Source organism: Schistocerca americana, chromosome 2 (genome assembly GCF_021461395.2).
Source record: "Schistocerca americana isolate TAMUIC-IGC-003095 chromosome 2, iqSchAmer2.1, whole genome shotgun sequence".
Classification (NCBI taxonomy): Eukaryota; Metazoa; Arthropoda; class Insecta; order Orthoptera; family Acrididae; genus Schistocerca; species Schistocerca americana.
The window spans coordinates 711,514,619-711,534,907 of record NC_060120.1 but is presented as its reverse complement, the minus strand read 5'-3'; the positions used below and the strand labels follow the sequence as shown (position 1 = coordinate 711,534,907).

Genomic DNA, 20,289 nt, shown 5'->3' with positions numbered 1-20,289 from the left:
GTCCAGACGCGATTGTAGGTACGAAGAAGGAAGCTTTTGCCCGCCGGAGAAAGGTGTGCCAGCACCTGAACGTGAATGGCATCTGGCCCCGGAGCAGAGGACCGGGACAGTGCAAGCGCACGTTCGAGTTCCCGCATAGTAAAGGGGGCATTGTAAGTTTCCAGATTCAGCGAGTGGAAGGAAGGTCGCCGAGTCTCGTCTGCCTCTTTCCTGGGAAGGAAGGCAGGATGGTAATGGGCGGAGCTTGAAACCTCCGCGAAAAAGCGGCCAAAGGCGTTGGAGACAGCCACAGGATCAACAAGGACCTCATTACCTGAGGTCAGGCCAGGTACTGAGGAGTGGGCCTTAATGCCCGACAGCCGGCGCAGGCTACCCCAAACAACGGAAGAGGGAGTAAAACTGGTAAAGGAGCTCGTGAAAGAGGCCCAGCAAGCTTTTTTGCTGTCTTTGATGACTCTACGGCATTGCGCTCGGAGTCGTTTGTATTCAATACAATTCGCCAACGTAGGATGGCGGCGAAAGGTGCGTAAAGCACGTCGTCGAGCACGGATAGCGTCCCTACAAGCCTCGTTCCACCAGGGGACGGAAACGCGACGTGATGAAGAAGTAGTACGAGGTATGGAACGTTCGGCAGCATGGATAATAACAGCCGTGAGGTATTCGACCTGACTGTCATATGTTCCAGCGCGAAGGACGTGGGGATGGGGTGTGGTGCAGGAGACGAACGACACAGGGGAAGTGGTCGCTCGAATAGGTGTCAGAAAGGACATACCACTCGAACCGACGGGCAAGAGTGGTAGAACAGATCGAGAGGTCCAAGTGGGAGTAGGTATGAGTAGAGTCCGAGAGGAAAGTCGGGGCGCCGGTATTGAGGCAGACAAGATTGAGATGGTTGAAGACATCCGCCAAGAGTGAGCCTCTTTGACAGGATGCAGGAGAGCCCCAAAGGGGATGATGGGCATTGAAGTCGCCAAACAATAAGAACGGCGGGGGAAGCTGATCGATCAGGTGCATCATGTCAGCCCGACTAACAGCAGATGACGGTGGAGTGTAGACGGTACAAACGGAAAAAGTAAAAGCAGAAAGAGTAATGCGGATAGCTATTGCTTGGAGTGGGGTGGTCAATGGGATGGGATGGTAATAGACATCGTCCCGAACGAGCAACATGACCCCACCATGAGCTGGGATACCGTCCACAGGGGCGAGGTCATACCGCTCCAAGGTATAGTGGGAAAAGGCAATACGGTCAGTCGGGCGCAACTTGGTTTCCTGGAGACCAAGGACGAGCGGACAGTGCAGGCGGAGGAGCAGTTGTAATTCCTCCCGATTAGATCGAATACCTCTTATATTCCAATGAAACAACGCCATTGCTAGTCAAAAAGTTGGGGGAACGAGACGGGGAAGAGCTGGTCACCTCGATGGCCGCGGAGGGCCAGGTTGCGAGGCAACAACGCTACAACTGACGGCAGGCGGATCCGGTTCCATCGACTCGTCGCCAGCTGCGGCCGCTGTCCCTGATTGTGTAGGAGGGGCCGCATCATTTGCCGACAAAAGGCCGGCGGAACGCCTGGCAGCAGAGCGTCCCGGCGAAACTGAGGACGGCCGGGAGCAGCGACTCACGGATGAAACGTCAGATGAAACGCGCCGGGGTGGAGAGGGGGATAGAGACTTCTTCTTGGAGGCCTTCTTGGAAGGCCGAGGAGGCACAGGGATGGTGGGCTGGACCCGAAGAAGGTCCTCACGCGCGGGGTCTGTTTTGGAACGCCGGACCTCGGAAGCTGGGGTCCGGAACGTTTCCCCGATGGACGCCTGAGAAGAGGATCGCTTCTCAGGTGGCGTGGGGGGAGGAGGAGGAGGAAGGGTGGCCCCTGGGGCAGGGGGGGTGGGGGCCGCGGGGGAGGAGGAGTTGGAAGGGAGGGATTTGGGAGGCGGAGGCAGAGCCCCCTGATGGGCAGAGGAGGCAGAGGGGGACAGGATAGAGGTGAGGATACAGCGGAAGGAGTGGACACAACTGAGGCAAACGAAGTGGCCAGTGACACGGGATGAAGGCGGTCATACTTCTTCCTGGCCTCAGAATAAGAGAGCCGATCCAAAGTTTTGATTTCTTGTATCTTTTTCTCCTTCTGATAGGCGGGGCAGTCTGGGGACCTAGGCGAGTGGACGCCAGGACAATTAGGGCACCGAGGTGGTGGGGTGCAAGTATGTTCCTCACGAAGAGGACGTCCACAGTCGCCACAAAGGGGCTCAGCCTCACACCGGGACGACATGTGCCCAAAGCGCAAACACCTAAAATAGCGCATAGGAGGCGGGACGTAAGGTCGCACGTCGCACCGGTAGCACATCACCTTTACCTTCTCCGGGAGAACGTCCCCCTCGAAGGCGAGGATAAAGGCCCCGGTGTCGATGCGACGGTCTTTGGGGCCGCGCTGGACTCGCCGGACGAAATGCACGCCGCGGCGCTCCAGGTTGGCCCTGAGCTCCTCATCAGATTGTAGCAGGAGGTCACGATGAAAAATAACCCCCTGAGTCCTATTTAGTGCCAGATGTGGGACAATGGAGACTGGGATGTCCCCTAGGCGGTCGCACGCCTGGAGTGCCGCCGATTGTGTGGCAGAGGTGGTCTTGATAAGAACGGACCCTGATCGCATCTTGCTGAGAGCCTCGATTTCCCCGAAGACGTCCTCAATGTGCTGAACAAAGAACATGGGCTTGGAGGTGGCGAACGTCCCCCCATCTGTTCGAGAACAGACCAAATAGCGGGGGAAGTACTTCGCCCCAAGCCGGCGGGCCTGTCCCTCCTCCCATGGAGTGGCCAAGGGGGAAAGGGCAGGAGAACCAGAACTAGAAACGGTACCTTTTCTTTTGGAAGACTCGGCCGCAGAGCGACCTGATACGTGTTGACGTTTCATGTGCGAAACGTCCGCCCCGATACCACCCACTCCGACCAGGGGCTCTCCCCACGGGCGCCACCCAGCCGCAGCAAGGGCCACCTGGCAGGATGACCATTGCCGGGAGTCCTGATGCCCCAAGGAGACGGGCATCTACTCCTTGGCCAACGTGGGGAGGGTGCAGCTCAGGTATCGGCAGTACGATCCCTGTGTTGTCAGGGGGCTACAACCTAGAGGGTACATGACGACCCCACCACAACGGGCTGGCTACCGTGCTGGATTTCTGGTGCCATGGAAAGTCCATCATGATCGCTGGTGCAGATGGAGATGCACTATGGGCGTAACTTGGACAACGCATCAGGCGTTTAGGCCCAATTTGAGGAATAATGGGTATGGTGTCAACGCCGGTGCAATGCTGAGTGCCAAGGTCTTAGTGCACTTAGGACCAGTGGTACACCATGTAAGGTGTCCTTCCCCAAAAGGCTCGTACTTCTGTAGAATTTTGAAAAATTGGAGGTCAAACCCCAAGGGGGACCATCACATTAAGGCCAAAACATTTGAGACTCCTTTTAGTCGCCTCTTACGACAGGCAGGAATACCGCGGGCCTATTCTTACCCCCGAACCCGCAGGGGGGAAATCGCAAGGGAATGTGGCACGAGCCGGAGTAGTGTTGTTTGTGTTCCGCATCGTCATAAATGTAATCCTTACCGTGTAAGTCTCCACCAAGAATTAACTGGTGTGGATTTTATGCGTCTCGTTGTATTCTGCCGATGGGCTCAACTTCAGATTCAGAGGGATGACATTTATTAATTTGATTTTATTTACTAATGAGGATACATTCACGAACCATGGAAATGATCATTTGCATAACATGCATTATTGAGCAACTGAAAATCCATGTTGGCTGTAGCAAGTTGCACACCAAAAACCGTGGTCGATGAGAGTATGGTATGGGATTCTGGAGGACAGATTTATAGGCCCCTATTACGTCGAAGAAAATCTTAATGGTAGGAAGTACACCGCATTCCTGAAAGAAACGTTAGGACTGTTATTGAAAGAAAAACTTTTAGGAACAAGGAACAGAATGTGATACAACACGTTGGGTGTCCGGCACATCTTTCTCTGATAGCTAGAAATGAGTTGCAGAGACAATTCGCAAATCGTCGGATTGGACGCGGACTAAATGCGTCGTGGCCGTCTCGTTCGCCAGACTTGACGCTTCTAGATTTTTTTCCTTGTAGGGATTCGTAAAAGACATTGTTTATAAAGACGTTGCAACTACACTTGAAGATGTGCGAGAGAGAATGTCAGGGCATGTGCTTCGGTAGGTGCCGATGTGATAAACAATACCACTCCATCCATGATAAGATCACAGCGCTGCTTTGATACCAATGGTCATAATTCGAACACCTTCCGTAAAGGGACGTTTATGCCACCTTTGTGACCTTCGTTGACCTTCAAAGACCTTACTGTTACACATCACTGGATTCGTTTCGGTGGCCGGTATGGTATCAGAAAATAAGTACTTATCTACAGCATCCCATAAAAAAAAAGCAAAGTTGACATTCTTATCTCTGAAGCGACCCCACCTAGCAAAAAGAAAAAAAAAGTGTCATATTATGGCCTCCGTTGTCCCATGCAACTTTTGTCCCACAAACTTTTCAGATCCTATGATACTTTCGGAGATATTCTTCGTGGCAATAGTTAGTGACTCACCCTGTATATATGCTATTCATCATGATTTAGTGGGTGAACTGTAAGATGGGCAACCACAAAAAATTAGAGGTAGATTAATGTCAGTGTAATATATATATATATATATATATATATATATATATATATATATATATATATATATATATATATGTGTGTGTGTGTGTGTGTGTGTGTGTGTGTGTGTGTGTGTGTGTGTGCGCGCGCGTGTGTGTGTGCGTGCGTGCTGTTGGGCTGCCTCCCAGCATGGTGATTCCACCATCGACCAACAACCTAACACAGCACGTGACTCGCCTGGAGCGGCTATGGCGGCTTGCTCGGTCCTGGGACCACTTCATCTTACCCTGTACCAACTCCGCGCGGCCTATTATCTCGCCTAAATAGGCGTAACGTTACAAATATACCTTGCGAGTGTGATCAGCGTTACGTCGGGACAGACAGTACGTGCTGTGAAAAACGCAGGAAGGAGCGTGAGAAATCTTGCCTTAGCTGATCGTGCTTTAGAAAACGGACACTGGATAAAACTTGACGAAACATCCATCTTGGCTCCCACAAACGGTTTCTGGGATTGTGTAATTAACAAAGCTATTGAAATAAAAATCACCAATAATACCCTGAACAGAGACTCTGGCCTGCAGCTCAGCACGGTTGAAGCGGACGCATCGAACGCCGAGTCAAAATACGCCCGTATACGGCGATGGCGCGGACGCCAGTGACGTCACAGCCGGCAGCTAGAGTGCGTAACGGGTGTACCAGCAGCCTACTGGCAGTGCTATCACTTGACAATGGGGCTCTTGGCTGGAAGTTCGTGTAGTTTTAACCACTTGACGTGGTTGAAAACCCTAGAACTTTTATTCAACGTCACCACCGCGAGACTCTGCATTCTTACGTTACTACAGTATGGCCTGAGTATTTCTGTGCTAGGTATGTTCGGTTATCTTTGAATGACTACGACAGATTTGTATTCATCTGGTGGCGGTAGAAAGACCCAATTATGAATATAAGTCAACCAATTTCTGTTACTTTTTTATAAATTCGCAACCGTATTAATTTTGGCGTTCACTAGATCTAATGCTTCTGCTTGTCGCTACATAAACACTCGTCAGTGGTGTGCTTTTGGGTGTCCAGCCGGTCGAGTTACGTTTTACTCACCGCCTATGTTCGTCATCAACGTTCAATAACCACTCAAAGATGGCAGTGGCAGCACTAGCGTGTCGTGGGAACGCGGCGAAACAGTGCAGTCGTCGTCGTAATGCAGAAAGAGAGCGATTTATCTCATGTCTAGAACGGCATTATCATTGGCTGTCGGGCGAAGAGTGGAAGCATTTGCAGTCGGCTAAGTTCGTAAGCCGTCAGCGTGCTGTCGTGGTTGAAGTACAAGGTGTCCCAAAAAGAATGACCAGATTTTAAATATTATTAGAAAGAAGGGCTTAACACCAACAAATTGCATACTAAATTACTCAGAAAGACAGACGTTTATAAAAATCCATCATAAATGTTCAATTCATCCCAAACTGAGCGCCGACCGGGGTGGCCGAGCGGTTCTAGGCGCTACGATCTGGAACCGCGGGACCGCTACGGTTGCAGGTTCGAATGCTGCCCCGGGCATGGATGTGTGTGAGGTCTTTAGGTTAGTTAGGTTTGAGTAGTTCTAAGTTCTAGGGGACTGATGACCTCAGAAGTCCCATAGTGCTCAGAGCCATTTGAACCATTTTTGAACCAAACTGAGCGTAAGGTGTCTTCTGTCACTGAAGCTACGTCAGCTGATATTCTGCGTTTTAGTTTATCAATGTCACGAGGTAAGGGAGGAACGTAAACATATTGTTGAACATATCCACACAGGAAGAAATTAAATGGTGTTAAGTCAGGGGTCCTAGGAGGCCAAGAGTGTAAAGCCTGGTCTCTTAGTCCTGTACGCGCTTTCCAACGTTGAGGCATTCATTCAGGTCAGCGCCCATAGCGACATCCAGCGGATTTTTTCTGAAACTCTAGACCATGGCGATTACATCTAGCGTTGTTTCAGTTACCTAGTGACATTTATGTCAGTATTATTACAAGTTAGAATCGGATCATTATTTTTGGGACACCCTCTATAATGTGCATGGCAAAATGGTGCTGTCCAAAACAGGCGGCGAGGCAACTGTGGTGCGCCACTGGCCATATACGACAGGGGTGAACGGCGACTGCGGATACATATACAGGCGAATAGACTTGCAGCTGAGCAGCTGACCACCCAGGTGAATCAAGGAGCTCCCCTCAACAACCGTTCAGCGAACGTTGCTGCGTTTACGCCTCCACAGCAGGTGCCTGGTTCATGTGACCGCTGTTCATCGGCGACAAAGGCTGGACTTAGCATGTCAGCACCGCAACTACACGTCCACGGAGTGGTGACAGCTAACCTTTTGAGATAAACCACATTTTAAGCTCCATCGGATAGATGGCCGTAGTCATGTATGGCGTGATGCGTCTGAAAAGAAACACCCTGGATCAACACAAATACGCATATATTATTGGGGACTCTATCAAACCCAACATCTAGTTTGCTTTACTCGGCACGATTCCACCCATCAGCAGGACAACACAACGTGTCACACAGCTCACAGTGTACGTGCGTGGTTTGAAGAGTACCAGGATCAGTTTACTGCTCTTCCCTGGCCACGAAACTCCCCTGATTTAAGCCCAGCCGAGGATCTATGGGACCACCTCGATTGGAACGTCCCCGTCGTGGATCCTCAACTGGGAAACCTAGTCCATCTGGCCATGGTACTAAGGGCGGCATGGTTCCACATTTCTGTCGGTACCTTCCAAAATATCACTGGCTTCTCCTGTATCTCTTGCAGTAGTTGTGCAGCAAAAGATGGCTATTCAGGCTTTTGACAGGTGGTCACATAATATGACTGGACAATGTATAATGAAGAATCAAATTTTGGAAATACACTAAAATAAAATTATGGAGAAACGATGTAACTGAAGACCTAAGTGACAAACTTTCAATTTAAATCACTGCATGGCTGACTGGCCGCTGCCTTGAAAGAGCTGAAGGGTTGCCTAGTAACTACAACTGTAGCTACAACACTGAGGTGACTAAAAATCATGAGATAGCGATATGTACGTACAGAGAACGCGGTAGTATCGCGTAAACTATAAAACGGAAGCGCAGTTACAGAGCTGTCGTTTGCACTCAGGTGATTCATGTGAAAAAGTCTCACAAAAGAGGAATTCAGACTGAACACGGAAAGATTCGAGCTAGACGCAGGGGTCATTCCATTTCGGAAATCATTAGGGAATTCAGTATTCTGAGATTCACAGTGCCAAGAGTATGCGAGGAATACCAAATTTCACACATTACCTCCCACATGGCTTTCACTTAATGACCGAGAGCAGCGGCTTTTGAGTAGGGGTGTCATTGATAACAGACAAGCAACAATGCGTGAAATAACCGCGGAAATCAATATCGGATATACGATGAACATATCCATTAGGCCAATGGCAGAAGATGAGAGACACTAGTGCCTCTGCTAACAGCACGACATTGCCTGCACCGCCTCTCGTAGGCTCCTGACCATATCTGTTGAACCCTAGACGGTTGGAAAACCGTGGCCTGGTCAGGTGAGTGCCGATTTCAGTTGGTAAAAGCTGATGATATGGTTCGAGTGTGGCGCAGCCCCCACAAATCCACGGACCCAAGTTGCCTACAAGGCACTGTGCAAACTGGTGGTGGTTCCATAAAGATGTGGGTTGTTTTTACCTGGAATGTACTGGATCCTCCGGATATTCGGCTACCTTGAGACCATGTGCAGCCATTGTTGGACGTCATGTTCCCAAACAACGATGGAATTTTTATGGATAACAATGCGGCATGTGGTTTAAAGAAAATTACGGACAGTTAGAGCGAATGATTTTGCCACCCAGATAGTCCGACAGCTATCCCATCGAACACTTCGCGGACGTAATCGAGAGATCAGTTCGAGAAACTCCCGTACCCGAAACACTTTCGCAGTTATGGACAGCTATAGAGGCAGCATGGTTCAATATTTCTGTACGAGACTTCCAACGACTTGTTGAATCCATGCCGAGTAGCTGCACTATGCCGGGCAAAAGGAGGTCCTATATGAGATTAGGAAGTATGCCATGACTGTCACCCCAGTGTATTACTACTACAGTATTCTACACTGGCATATGGATGCTTCGGCAGTCCTGGAATCTACGCACGTGGGTGGCCACTATACTTCTTTTGGTAAGATTTCTGTAACTATTTTTGATAATGGCTACCATTCTGTACCATATTAGTAAAATTTTGTTACTCTCCTACTTGCTCTTCGAACCAGAGATGGATCGTTTGTCAACGAACTGGTCCAAAGGAACGGTTCACCAAGATGAACGGAACGAGCGAGGAGTGAATTCTAAGGAACGGTCTTCAATAGTTCACTTTGGTCCCGGCTTTCTACTTATAGTTCCAGGGAACGGGAAACGGCCGGTCTCGTTCCCGCGGTCTCACGTCAACCGGTCTCGTTCCAGCCTCGGTCCTGTTCTGGTCTGTCTAGGTCTCGCTCGGCCGGACTCTTCCTCCTTTGCGTGGCCACTCGTCGCAGTTCCACGGCCGACTGCTAATAGTTACTTCAGTATCGAGCTGTTCGTTTCGTTCGCTTCGCACGCTCATTCTAGATTTGTTTCAAACCTTTTTTGAACTCTGAACTTCTGATTCTTTTTCGTACTCCATTCAGCGTCCTCGACCCGTAATTAAAATGTATTTTAAAATTACGTAAACTACATAAAAATTACATAGTATGTAATACATACATCTTTTCAGGTAACAAAACTGCGTATCAGCTCACTTCACTATTTCGATAAACAGCAGAAGAAATACTTGTAAAAAGGCAAGATTTGTTATTACACATGCAAAGGTCGTCGGCACGGTACACACGAGTGGCCTTTTCCGCCTTTTTCTGATCCAAGGTGAAAGAGCATGTTCATTGTTATGGAAGGCAGACCGACTTACAACCGAATGAAGCCCGCGCTTAGTGATCGAGTGTCTGGTGTCACATTTCGTAAAGAGAATATGATAGCTGCTGCAACGTTATTTCAGTGGCACAGGGTGGCGCACGAAAAATCGACCCCGAGTACTAGACTGCTCACTGTCTCTTACCAATCTTCATCTATTGTTTAGAAGTTGTTTGCTTTAGCTTATTTGTTATTTCTTCACTGCCCAATTATTACATGTTTATCTATTCTGCACGTAGCGGTCAACAAATCGTCCGTAACTGGCGAGCAGTCTGTACTCGGGGCCGGTTTTTCGTGCGCCACCTTATATTATTTCACTGCGATCAGCCACTTAACGCTACAGTTCACTAAGCGAGATGTTTCGCAGAATCATGAAAATTAAAGTGTATGAGAATTCTGGTATGAATAAAAGCTCTGTACTCCAGGGGGGGAGGCAAGTCCCCCTCTTGGCGTCTTCCATCTTCAGTCACCTATGCTACTAATTTTCAATTTTTCATAAGAACCATATACCAAGCACAATGAACGGTGAGCAAGTAAAAATCAACGGTTCCCAAAAAAGAGCGATCACCAGTGAATTAGTTCCCAAGGATGAACGACTTGGCCCATCACCACCATTTCGAACCTCTTGACGTTAGTGTGACAGATCGCACAGCTGAAAACAGAAGCACTGGAAATGGTGCTTCAGTATACCTTGCCCTCGACTTTGTCGTCAGCCTTGATCAGCTGCGGCTGCGGCACGATGGCCACCGCTGAGGCGTAAGCGGCCGCCTGGGGCGGCGGAGGTGCCTGCCTGTATAGCGGCCAAGCGGGCACCAATGGCGGCTGCGGCTGCTGCTGCTGCTGGTGCTGCTGCTGGTGACCGTAGATACAGAGGGGCACGTGCTGCCCGCCAGAGTGGATCGGCAGCGCCACCAGCTGTCCACCGTCCAGCGTCTTGTGCGCGCCACCGTTCTGCAACGGTAAACAGGACGCGCCTCAGCAATCAGGTGTGTACTAGTTCTCCTTCCAGCTACCTGTCCCTATCTCCGCGCAGCGATTACTACAGCTCAACCTGCCGCTACGGCGACACAAGGGTACTTGTGTACTAAAGTGCTGATGGTAAGCTCGTAGGGGACCAAACTGCTGGGGTCATCGTTCCCTAGGCTTACACGATTTAAAATAACTAACTTACGCTAACACACACACACACACACACACACACACACACACACACACACACACACACAGGCGCGCGCGCACCCGCCCGAGGGAGGGAGGACTCTAAACTCTGACGGGGGGGGGGGGAGGGGGCGAGGAGGGGGGAGCCGCGCGAACCGTGGCATGGCGCCTGAGACTACGTGGCTACCAAGCGCGCCGTATGTACTTGAGCACAGCGGTTAAAGCAGTCTAATTTGGTCTCCGCTAGCCTGGCGAGCATCACGAAAACCTTTCAGTCTGCTGCACCCTACAACAGGTTGCGCTATCAATTCAACAGCACCAGCCATGTTTATATTTGCGGCGATAGTTTCACTGCAGTATTTATGATAACGGCGGGAGCAGCAAAATGAACAAACCAAACTTAAAGGAGACTGAGAAGAAATTATGAATTGAGGAATATGTACCACTCACGAAACAGAGCGCAAGTACAGCAGGGGAAAGTCCTAGCGTGTTTATGAGGCAACTTAAAAAAAAAATAATAATAATAATCAGTGTCAAAAAGTCGTTTCTGAAAGTATTTGTATGGAGTGTAGCCATGTATGGAGGTGAAACATGGACGATAAATAGTTTGGACAAGAAGAGAATAGAAGCTTTCGAAATGTGGTGCTACAGAAGAATGCTGAAGATTAGATGGGTATATCACATAACTAATGATGAGATATTCAATAGAATTGGGGAGAAGAGGAGTTTGTGGCACTAGTTGACTAGAAGAAGGGACCGGTTGGTAGGACATGTTCTGAGGCATCAAGGGATCACAAATTTAGCATCGGAAGGCAGCGTGGAGGGTAAAAATCGTAGAGGGAGACCAAGAGATGAAAACACTAAGCAGATTCAGAAGGATGTAGGTCGCAGTAAGTACTGGGAGATGAAGCTTGCACAGGATAGGGTAGAATGGAGAGCTGCATCAAACCAGTCTCAGGACTGAAGACTACTACTACTACTACTACTACTACTACTACTACTACTACTACTACAACAACAACAACAACAACAACAGGTGTCTCACAATGCAAATTGTGTAAAAAGTTTCTGTACGCACATTCAGGAACACCTGGAGTATGTTACGACATGTTTGTAAATTTGACCAGCAGTTTTTTCACTCCAGAAGTATTTTGAAAGAGGAAAAAGACTTAGCGGCTGATAAGTGTGTGAAATGTGTGTGCTAAGGACTTGAGGTCGTTTAGCGGCACATAGGCTTTGAAAATCTGGGGCAAACATTGATTGAAACAGGAAAAAATATGGCTCAATGGACATTAAAGACCACATTCTGGTGGTATACAAACTAGTGTGAAGAAAGCTTCGTATGAATGATAAACTTATTCCAGATGTGAACATTTTAGATTAATGTAACACGGAAAACTAACTTCATGTTTGCTAAACTGCATTTGGGGAATTTAGAATGAACTATTTTGGCCACTTGGAGTGAATTCAGCGAAGCCGCAATACACACCCTGGAAAAGTAACTAAAATTGGTTTTACGGGGGTCATTTATGGCTGGAACACACAATGGTTACAGAAACTAGTCTCCCAAGTCCTTACCTTAGTTGGCGTTGCAGTGTAATAGACATCCTCAGTTGCTTAGAAGCAAAGGATCTCGACATTCAGAAATGCATTACAGGTGACATGATTATCGATGATGATTCGGATTGAGAATAACCAGTTCTAGTCTAAAGAACGTGAAGGTGCACAGAAAAAGGTTCCTATAGAATTAAATAAGCCAGAAATACGCTGAAAAGGGAAAAAAAAGAAATCCGCAATTTCCTGGCCTGTAAAATGACTCACAATGAATGTGTATTTCATTGAGCCTCGTATTGTGATACTCTGATATTTTCATCAACTTCCGGACCCTACTCAAAACACTGCAGTGAAAGCTTACAGAGTAAACTGCTACGGAGCCTAGCACAGCGGGAAGACTGTCCTGCTTAGGTTGGGCATAGCTTGGCTTGGATGGGTGTAAAGCAGCCTGCCCGTTCGTTGATAACGTGCGACAGCTTGCCTGCCTAACAGGCCAGCACGGGTAGGTTAAAACCTGAGTGCGTACACCTGTGATAGCAATTCTCTGTAATTACTGTATCTGTCTACTCAGAAAAGCAACCGAGCCATGTAACGCAAGCACCACAAAAGAATTGTCAAGAAGAATGTAACTGACTTTCCAATGGTAGTTCAAACATAGAAAATATTCGAATCTTCATTCAATAAGATTCTCAACTGAGTTGATCCAAAACATAATCGACTTACTAGAAAAACTGCAGCCTAATACTGGAAAAAAATTATCTTGGTGGCAGATGACGTTGATTGCAAAATAAGAGCAATATAATCAATTCAGTTTCATATTTGGCGATTTCTTCCGTAAATTGGTGGTAGTGTAAGACACAAATGACTAGTTGTGAACTGCCTTTTATAGATGGTGAACCAGAACTTCACGAACTTCCGCAGATTGCCGACGGCTATTTCCTAAGTTTTACTGTGAACGATCCGTGGTCTCCGGTGGTTCGCTACAAAGTAATTCTATTTCCTTTTCTTTACAACCCACATTTATCTTTGCATCTGTTTTTTTCTGTAGATATCTGCACAACAGTGCACATATCTATGGAAGTGGTCGTCAAACTGCGATCCGAGACAAGTATTGAAGCACCCCGCTGTTCTCAGCCGTTATTTGTAGTAAATTTAATCAGCCAAATCGGAAGACGTTAAATAATGGTAAGACCACCTTAGAAGTGTAGTTTTCCTGTTCATTAACAAAAAGACAGCGAAACAACGCTTTAAGATGTGCTTACTTTTAATTGACTAATGTATTCGACAATGAGATAGTTAAATATGACTGCTTACCTTACGGCTCCAAGCACTATGGGACTTAACATCTTAGGTCATCAGTCCCCTACCGATGGTATGGTAGGGTAGGAGTACTGACACTGAAGTAACATGTATTCGTGAATGCTCATTACAGAGGCTGTAATGTTTAAACGCAGTACTTACACTACTGGCCATTAAAATTGCTATACCACGAAGATGACGTGCTTCAGACGCGAAATTTAACAAAGAGGAAGAAGATGCTGTGATACGCAAATCATTAGCTTTTCAGAGCATTCACACAAGGTTGGCGCTGGTGGCGACACCTACAACGTGCTGACATGAGGAAAGTTTCCAACCGATTTCTCATACACAAACAGCAGTTGACCTGCGTTGCCTGGTGAGACGTCGTTGTGATGCCTCGTGTAAAGAGGAGAAATGCGTACCATCACGTTTCCGACTTTGATAAAGATCTGATTGTAGTCTACCGCGATAGAGGTTTATCGTATAGCGACATTGCTGTTCGCGTTGGTCGAGATCCAATGACTGTTAGCAGAATATGGAATCGGTGGGTTCAGGAGGGTAATACGGAACGCCATACTGGATCCCAACGGCCTCGTATTACTAGCAGTCGAGATGACAGGCATCTTATCCGCATGGCTGTAACGGATCGTGCAGCCACGTCTCGATCCCTGAGTCAACAGATGGGGACGTTTGCAAGACGACAACCATCTGCACGAACAGTTCGACGACGTTTGCAGCAGCATGAACTATCAGCTCGGAGACCATGGTTGCCGTTACCCTTGACGCTGCATCACAGACAGGAGCGCCTGCGATGGTGTAGTCAACGACGACCCTGGGTGCACGAATGGCAAAACGTCATATTTTCGGATGAATCCAGGTTCTGTTTACAGCATCATGATGGTCGCATCCGTGTTTGGCGACACTGCGGTGAACGCATATTGGAAGCGTGTATTCGTCATCGCCATACAATTGTATCACCCGGCGTGATGGTATGGGGTACCATTGGTTACACGTCTCGGTCAGCTCTTGTTCGCATTGACGGCACTTTGAACAATGGACGTTACATTTCAGATGAGTTACGACCCGTGGCTCTACCCTTCATTCGATCCCTGCGAAACCCTACATTTCAGCAGGATAATGCACGACCGCATGTTGCAGGTCCTGTACGGGCCTTTCTGGATACAGAAAATGTACGACTGCTGCCCTGCCCAGAACATTCTCCAGATCTCTCACCAACTGAAAACGTCTGGTCAATGGTGGCCGAGCAACTGGCTCGTCACAATACGCCAGTCACTACTCTTGATGAACTGTGGCATTGTGTTGAGGCTGTATGGGCAGCTGTACCTGTACACGCCATCCAAGCTCTGTTTGACTCAATGCCCAGGCATATCAAGGCCGTTATTACGGCCAGAGGTGTTTGTTCTGGGTACTGATTTCTCAGGATCTATGCACCGAAATTGCGTGAAAATGTAATCAGATGTCAGTTCTAGTATAATATATTTGTCCAATGAATACCCGTTTATCATCTGCATTTCTTTTTAGTGTAGCAATTTTAATGGCCAGTAGTGTATCACTGGGCAAGTGATCAAAACGTTGTTACAGTGATGTGAACTACTGTTTGTGATATGGACAACTCTGATGTGGCGCAATGAACGTATATTTTCTTCTGGTATTGTAATTATGTACATCATTGTTCCTGTCGAAGCGCAATGTACTATTAAATCAAACTTCATGATGGGATAACAATAATGTGAAGTTGATAAGACTGCTACTCACACGTCGTGGTGCAGAAAAACACAATGAAAAGTGTGTTCACGTAATTTTGGGTCAAAAACTTCTTCAGAAAGGAAGCAAGGCTGGCGCGCACACGCACGCACGCACACCTCTGTCTCCGGCTGTTCTAGTCAAAATCTTTTTTTTAAAGAGGGAGGAAATCTGAACAATGGGTAATAACAAGAGGGAGGCGTTTAGGACATGAGATGCTGCACCAACAAGTGCTGTCACGTAGCCTTGTGTTGTGAGGGGAAGATGTCGTTGATATAGTTTACTACATTTTTTTACCTCCATAGTTATCGTTGATGATCATATCTCTGGAGTGTTGCAAAGACTGTACTGACGTCGGTTCATGGTAGTTTGGTGTGTTGTCAACATTGTTATTTCACTTTGTGCTTTATTTCTTTAGGAAATACGTTTCCGGTGGGCGTCTAAATTTTGGTTGAGGTACGCGCAACGCATGCCACATATGATCGTCGAGACTAACAAAGAGCGCAGACGACGTTTGAAGACAATTCGAATAAGAATTATGCAATAAACACTTTCTGTTAAACCGACTGCAAGAAAGAACTTGCTAAGCTTTGCTGTGAAAATGTACGGTATTGTTTTCCTTTTCGCTGTCATTCTTAACAGGAAACAAGTTGTGTTTATGGTTGACTTCATACTCCTACCTGATCGTAGACTGAAACCGCGTAAATTACGGTCATTAAAGCTACCATTCACACAGATCCAGCAGCTGGAAATGTTCTCTCATATCCCGTGTACTAATGATTCCAATCGATTTACCCATTCACTTCCACTTCTGTCCCAATCAATAACAATAAATAAGGTCACAGAGAGGGGGACGCAAAGATGAACAGAGAAGGAGGGAAACGGATTTTAAGAAGGGGAAGGAGGATATGGACAGAGGGGTGAGGGAAAAGGAGATGGATAGATAGAGGGGAGAGAAGATTAGTACGTATATCCAATTTTGCAATAGCCGAGCATTAATGCGTTTGCTAGTTAATGGTAAGATTGGTACATATGCGACCCTAGATGCAGCCCTACAATTTCTATATTGGCTCTTGAACACAAAAATTTGACGATCTCTGGTCTGTGGTATGCACTGAATGTGTCGCTCGGAGACAACCTCGTTCCATACGCTCACGGTAGTTGCTCCGACAGCAGTAATGCCCATTTCACTCATCGCCATCTAGCTTCCTTTCAGTGCTGTCTGCTTGCGTCTTGGCTTTTCTTTTCTCACCATTTTCAGTTGAATCTTAACAGTGATACACAGCATCATGTATATGTTTACTACTGAAGAGATGGCCCATATGCAGTTGGCATATGGGCTCATCAAATGCAGCATAATGACACTATAATGAGATTTATTTATTTTATTTATTTATTTATTTATTTATTGTTCCGTGGGACCAAATTAAGGAGAAGTCTCCATGGTCATGGAACGAGTCAATACATGAAATTATAACACAATATTAGAAACAGATAAAATGAAATATAAAAAAACATTCAGGTGACAAGTCGTAAGTTTAAATGAAGAAAATCAACAATGTAACACTGGAATTTGCTTAATTTTTTAGCTCTTCCAGGAGCTCCTCGACAGAATAGAAGGAGTGAGCCATGAGGAAACTCTTCAGTTTAGACTTAAAAGTGTTTGGGTTACTGCTAAGATTTTTGAGTTCTTGTGGTAGCTTATTGAAAATGGATGCAGCAGAATACTGCACTCCTTTCTGCACAAGAGTCAAGGAAGTGCATTCTACATGCAGATTTGATTTCTGCCTTGTATTAACTGAGTGAAAGCTGCTAACTCTTGGGAATAGGCTAATATTGCTAACAACAAACGACATTGAAGAAAATATATACTGCGAGGGCAATGTCAGAATTCCCAGATTTTTGAATAGGGGTCGACAAGAGGTTCTCGAACTTACACCACATATAGCTCGAACAGCCCGTTTTTGAGCCAAAAATACCCTTTTTGAATCAGAAGAATTACCCCAAAAAATAATACCATACGACATAAGCGTATGAAAATATGCGAGGTAGACTACTTTTCGTGTTGAAGTGTCACTTATTTCAGATACTGTTCTAATGGTAAATAAAGCAGCATTTAGCTTCTGAACAAGATCCTGGACATGGGCTTTCCACAACAGCTTACTATCTATCCGAACGCCTAGGAACTTGAACTGTTCCGTCTCGCTTATAATATGCCTATTCTGTCTGATCAAAATATCGGTTCTTGTTGAATTGTGAGTTAGAAACTGTAAAAACTGAGTCTTACTGTGGTTTAGCATCAAATTGTTTTCCACAAGCCATGAACTTATTTCATGAACTACATTATTTGATAATGTTTCAATATTACACACAAGATCCTTCACTACCAAGCTGGTGTCATCAGCAAACAGAAATATTTTTGAATCACCTGTAATACTAGAAGGCATATCATTTATATAAATAAGAAACAGCAGTGGCCCCAGCACCGACCCTTGGGGAACGCCCCACTTAACAGTGCCCCATTGGGACTGAACATCACTACCACTCTCAATATTGCGGAGAATTACCCTCTGATTTCTGTTCTTAAAGTAAGAGGCGAACCAATTGTAAGCTACTCCCCTTACTCCATAATGGTTCAACTTCTGCAGTAATATTTTGTGGTAAACACAGTCAAAAGCCTTCGTTAAATCAAAGAAAACACCTAGCGTTCGCAACCTTTTATTTAATCCGTCCAAAACCTCACAGAGAAAAGAGAATATAGCATTTTCAGTTGTTAAACCATTTCTAAAACCAAACTGAACATTTGACAGCAAATTATGTCAATTTAAATGCTCCAGTAACCTTGTATATACAACCTTCTCGATAACTTTAGCAAACACCGATGGCATAGAAATAGGTCTAAAATTGTCAACATTATCAATGTCTCCCTTTTTATAAAGTGGCTTCACTACCGAGTAGTTTAATCGGTCAGGAAACAGACCACTCCTGAAGGAAAAGTTACAGATATGGCTGAGAACTGGGCTAACATACATAGAACAATACATAAGTATTCTGCTAGATACCCCATCATATCCATAAGAGTTCTTGGTCTTTAGTGATTTAATTATTAACTCAATCTCCCTCTTGTCAGTATCATGGAGGAGCATTTCAGGTAACAGTCTCGGAACACTTTTTTCTAAGAGCGCTATATGATTCCCTGTTGGGACTAGGTTTCTATTTAGTTCACCTGCTATATTCAGAAAGTGATTATTAAATACTGTACATATATGCGACTTATCAGTAACACGGACATTCACACTACGCACTGATTCTATATCCTCGACCTGTCTCTGCAGACCAGCAACTTCCTTTATGACTGACCATATGGTTTTAATTTTATCCTGAGACTTAGCTATTCTATCTGCATACCACATACTTTTTGCCTTCCTAATAACATTTTAAGCACCTTACAATACTGTTTGTAATGGGCTGCTGCATTTAGATTTTGACTGTTTCTAACGTTTTGATATAATTGCCACTTTGTTCTACAAGATATTCTTATACCTCTAGTCAGCCACCCAGGCTGCCTGTTTGTGCTAGTACCCTGTTTTAAACGTTCTAACGGAAAGCAACATTCAAAGAGCATGACAAAAGTCTTGAGAAAAGCATTGTATTTATCGTCTACTGTATCAGCGCTATAAACATCTTGCCACTCTTGTTCCTTTATAAGGTTTACAAAGGTCTCTACAGCAACTGTATCAGCTTTCCTGAACAGCTGATGACTATATTTAACACGTGTTGCAGCGCAAAAATCTTTTAAAGTTAAAATTTGTGCATCATGATCTGAAAGGCCATTCACCTTTTTGCTAACAGAATGCCCTTCTAGTAATGGGGAATGAACAAAAATGTTGTCTATGGTTGTTCTACTGTTCCCTTGCACCCTCGTTGGAAAGAATACGGTTTGCATAAGATTATATGAATTAAAGAGGTCTACCAGCATCCTCTTCCTTGCACAATCACTTATACAATTAATATTGAAGTCACCACATATAACTAATTTTTTGTATTTCCTATGAAGTGAACCAAGAACCTCCCCTAGCTTTAGCAAAAATGTTGTGAAATCGGAGTCTGGGGATCTATAAATAACAACAGTTAGAAGTTTAGCTCCGTTAAATTTAACCACACCTGCACAACATTCAAACACCTTTTCAGTGCAGTACTTTGAAACATCAACTGACTCAAATGGGATGCCGTTTTTCACATACATGGCTACTCCCCCACACCGCAAAGAGCTCATCGAAAAGCTGCCAGCCAACCTGTATCCTGGTAAAGGAAGCCTCTGAATTCTCATTTAAGAAGTGTTCAGATATACCAATAATTTCAGAGTCAACATCTATAAGCAGTTCACTAACTTTATCTCTAATACCTTGTATATTTTGATGAAATGTACTAATTCCCTCATTACTCGGATACCTAAGCTTTGTCAAAAGTGATTTTGTATCTGCTATATATGAGCCTAAGAGACATCAGATGCTTCCATGTTGGTATCGAAGATATTGCAGCTTTTTCGCTAATGTGGAGGTATTTTCACAGAAAAAAAGGCAGTTGGGGTAATAACCCTTATAAAACTGAAATTGTTTCTGTGGTACGAGACATCAGATACCAGAGATACCTAGTATCAAAACATTCATGAAAATGCCTGAACAATCTCCGAAATTGCGTTCCATTCACCCCATATAATGCTTGTACAGCGTATTCAACGTCAGTGCTAAAGAAAAACCTCACACTCACTCATCCACGTCAATCATTGTATAGCTAACAGGTTTGTATGCACTATAGGTACAGACAAGTCTACTGTTGTCCAACATAGGCTTTAATTTGAGGAAGAAATTTCTGAGAACTTACGTTTAGAGCACAACATTGTATGGTAAT

General features: G+C 45.7%; 1 protein-coding gene across 1 annotated transcript in view; it reads right to left on the bottom strand.

Annotated features, from left to right (window-relative positions):
• The window catches only part of LOC124594366, a 184,487-nt gene that overhangs the window by 23,602 nt on the left and 140,596 nt on the right, over positions 1 to 20,289 (bottom strand). The window contains exon 9 of the mRNA XM_047132734.1: positions 10,294 to 10,554. Coding sequence (XP_046988690.1) covers positions 10,294 to 10,554 — 261 coding nt within the window. The remainder of the gene's footprint in view (positions 1 to 10,293; positions 10,555 to 20,289) is intronic.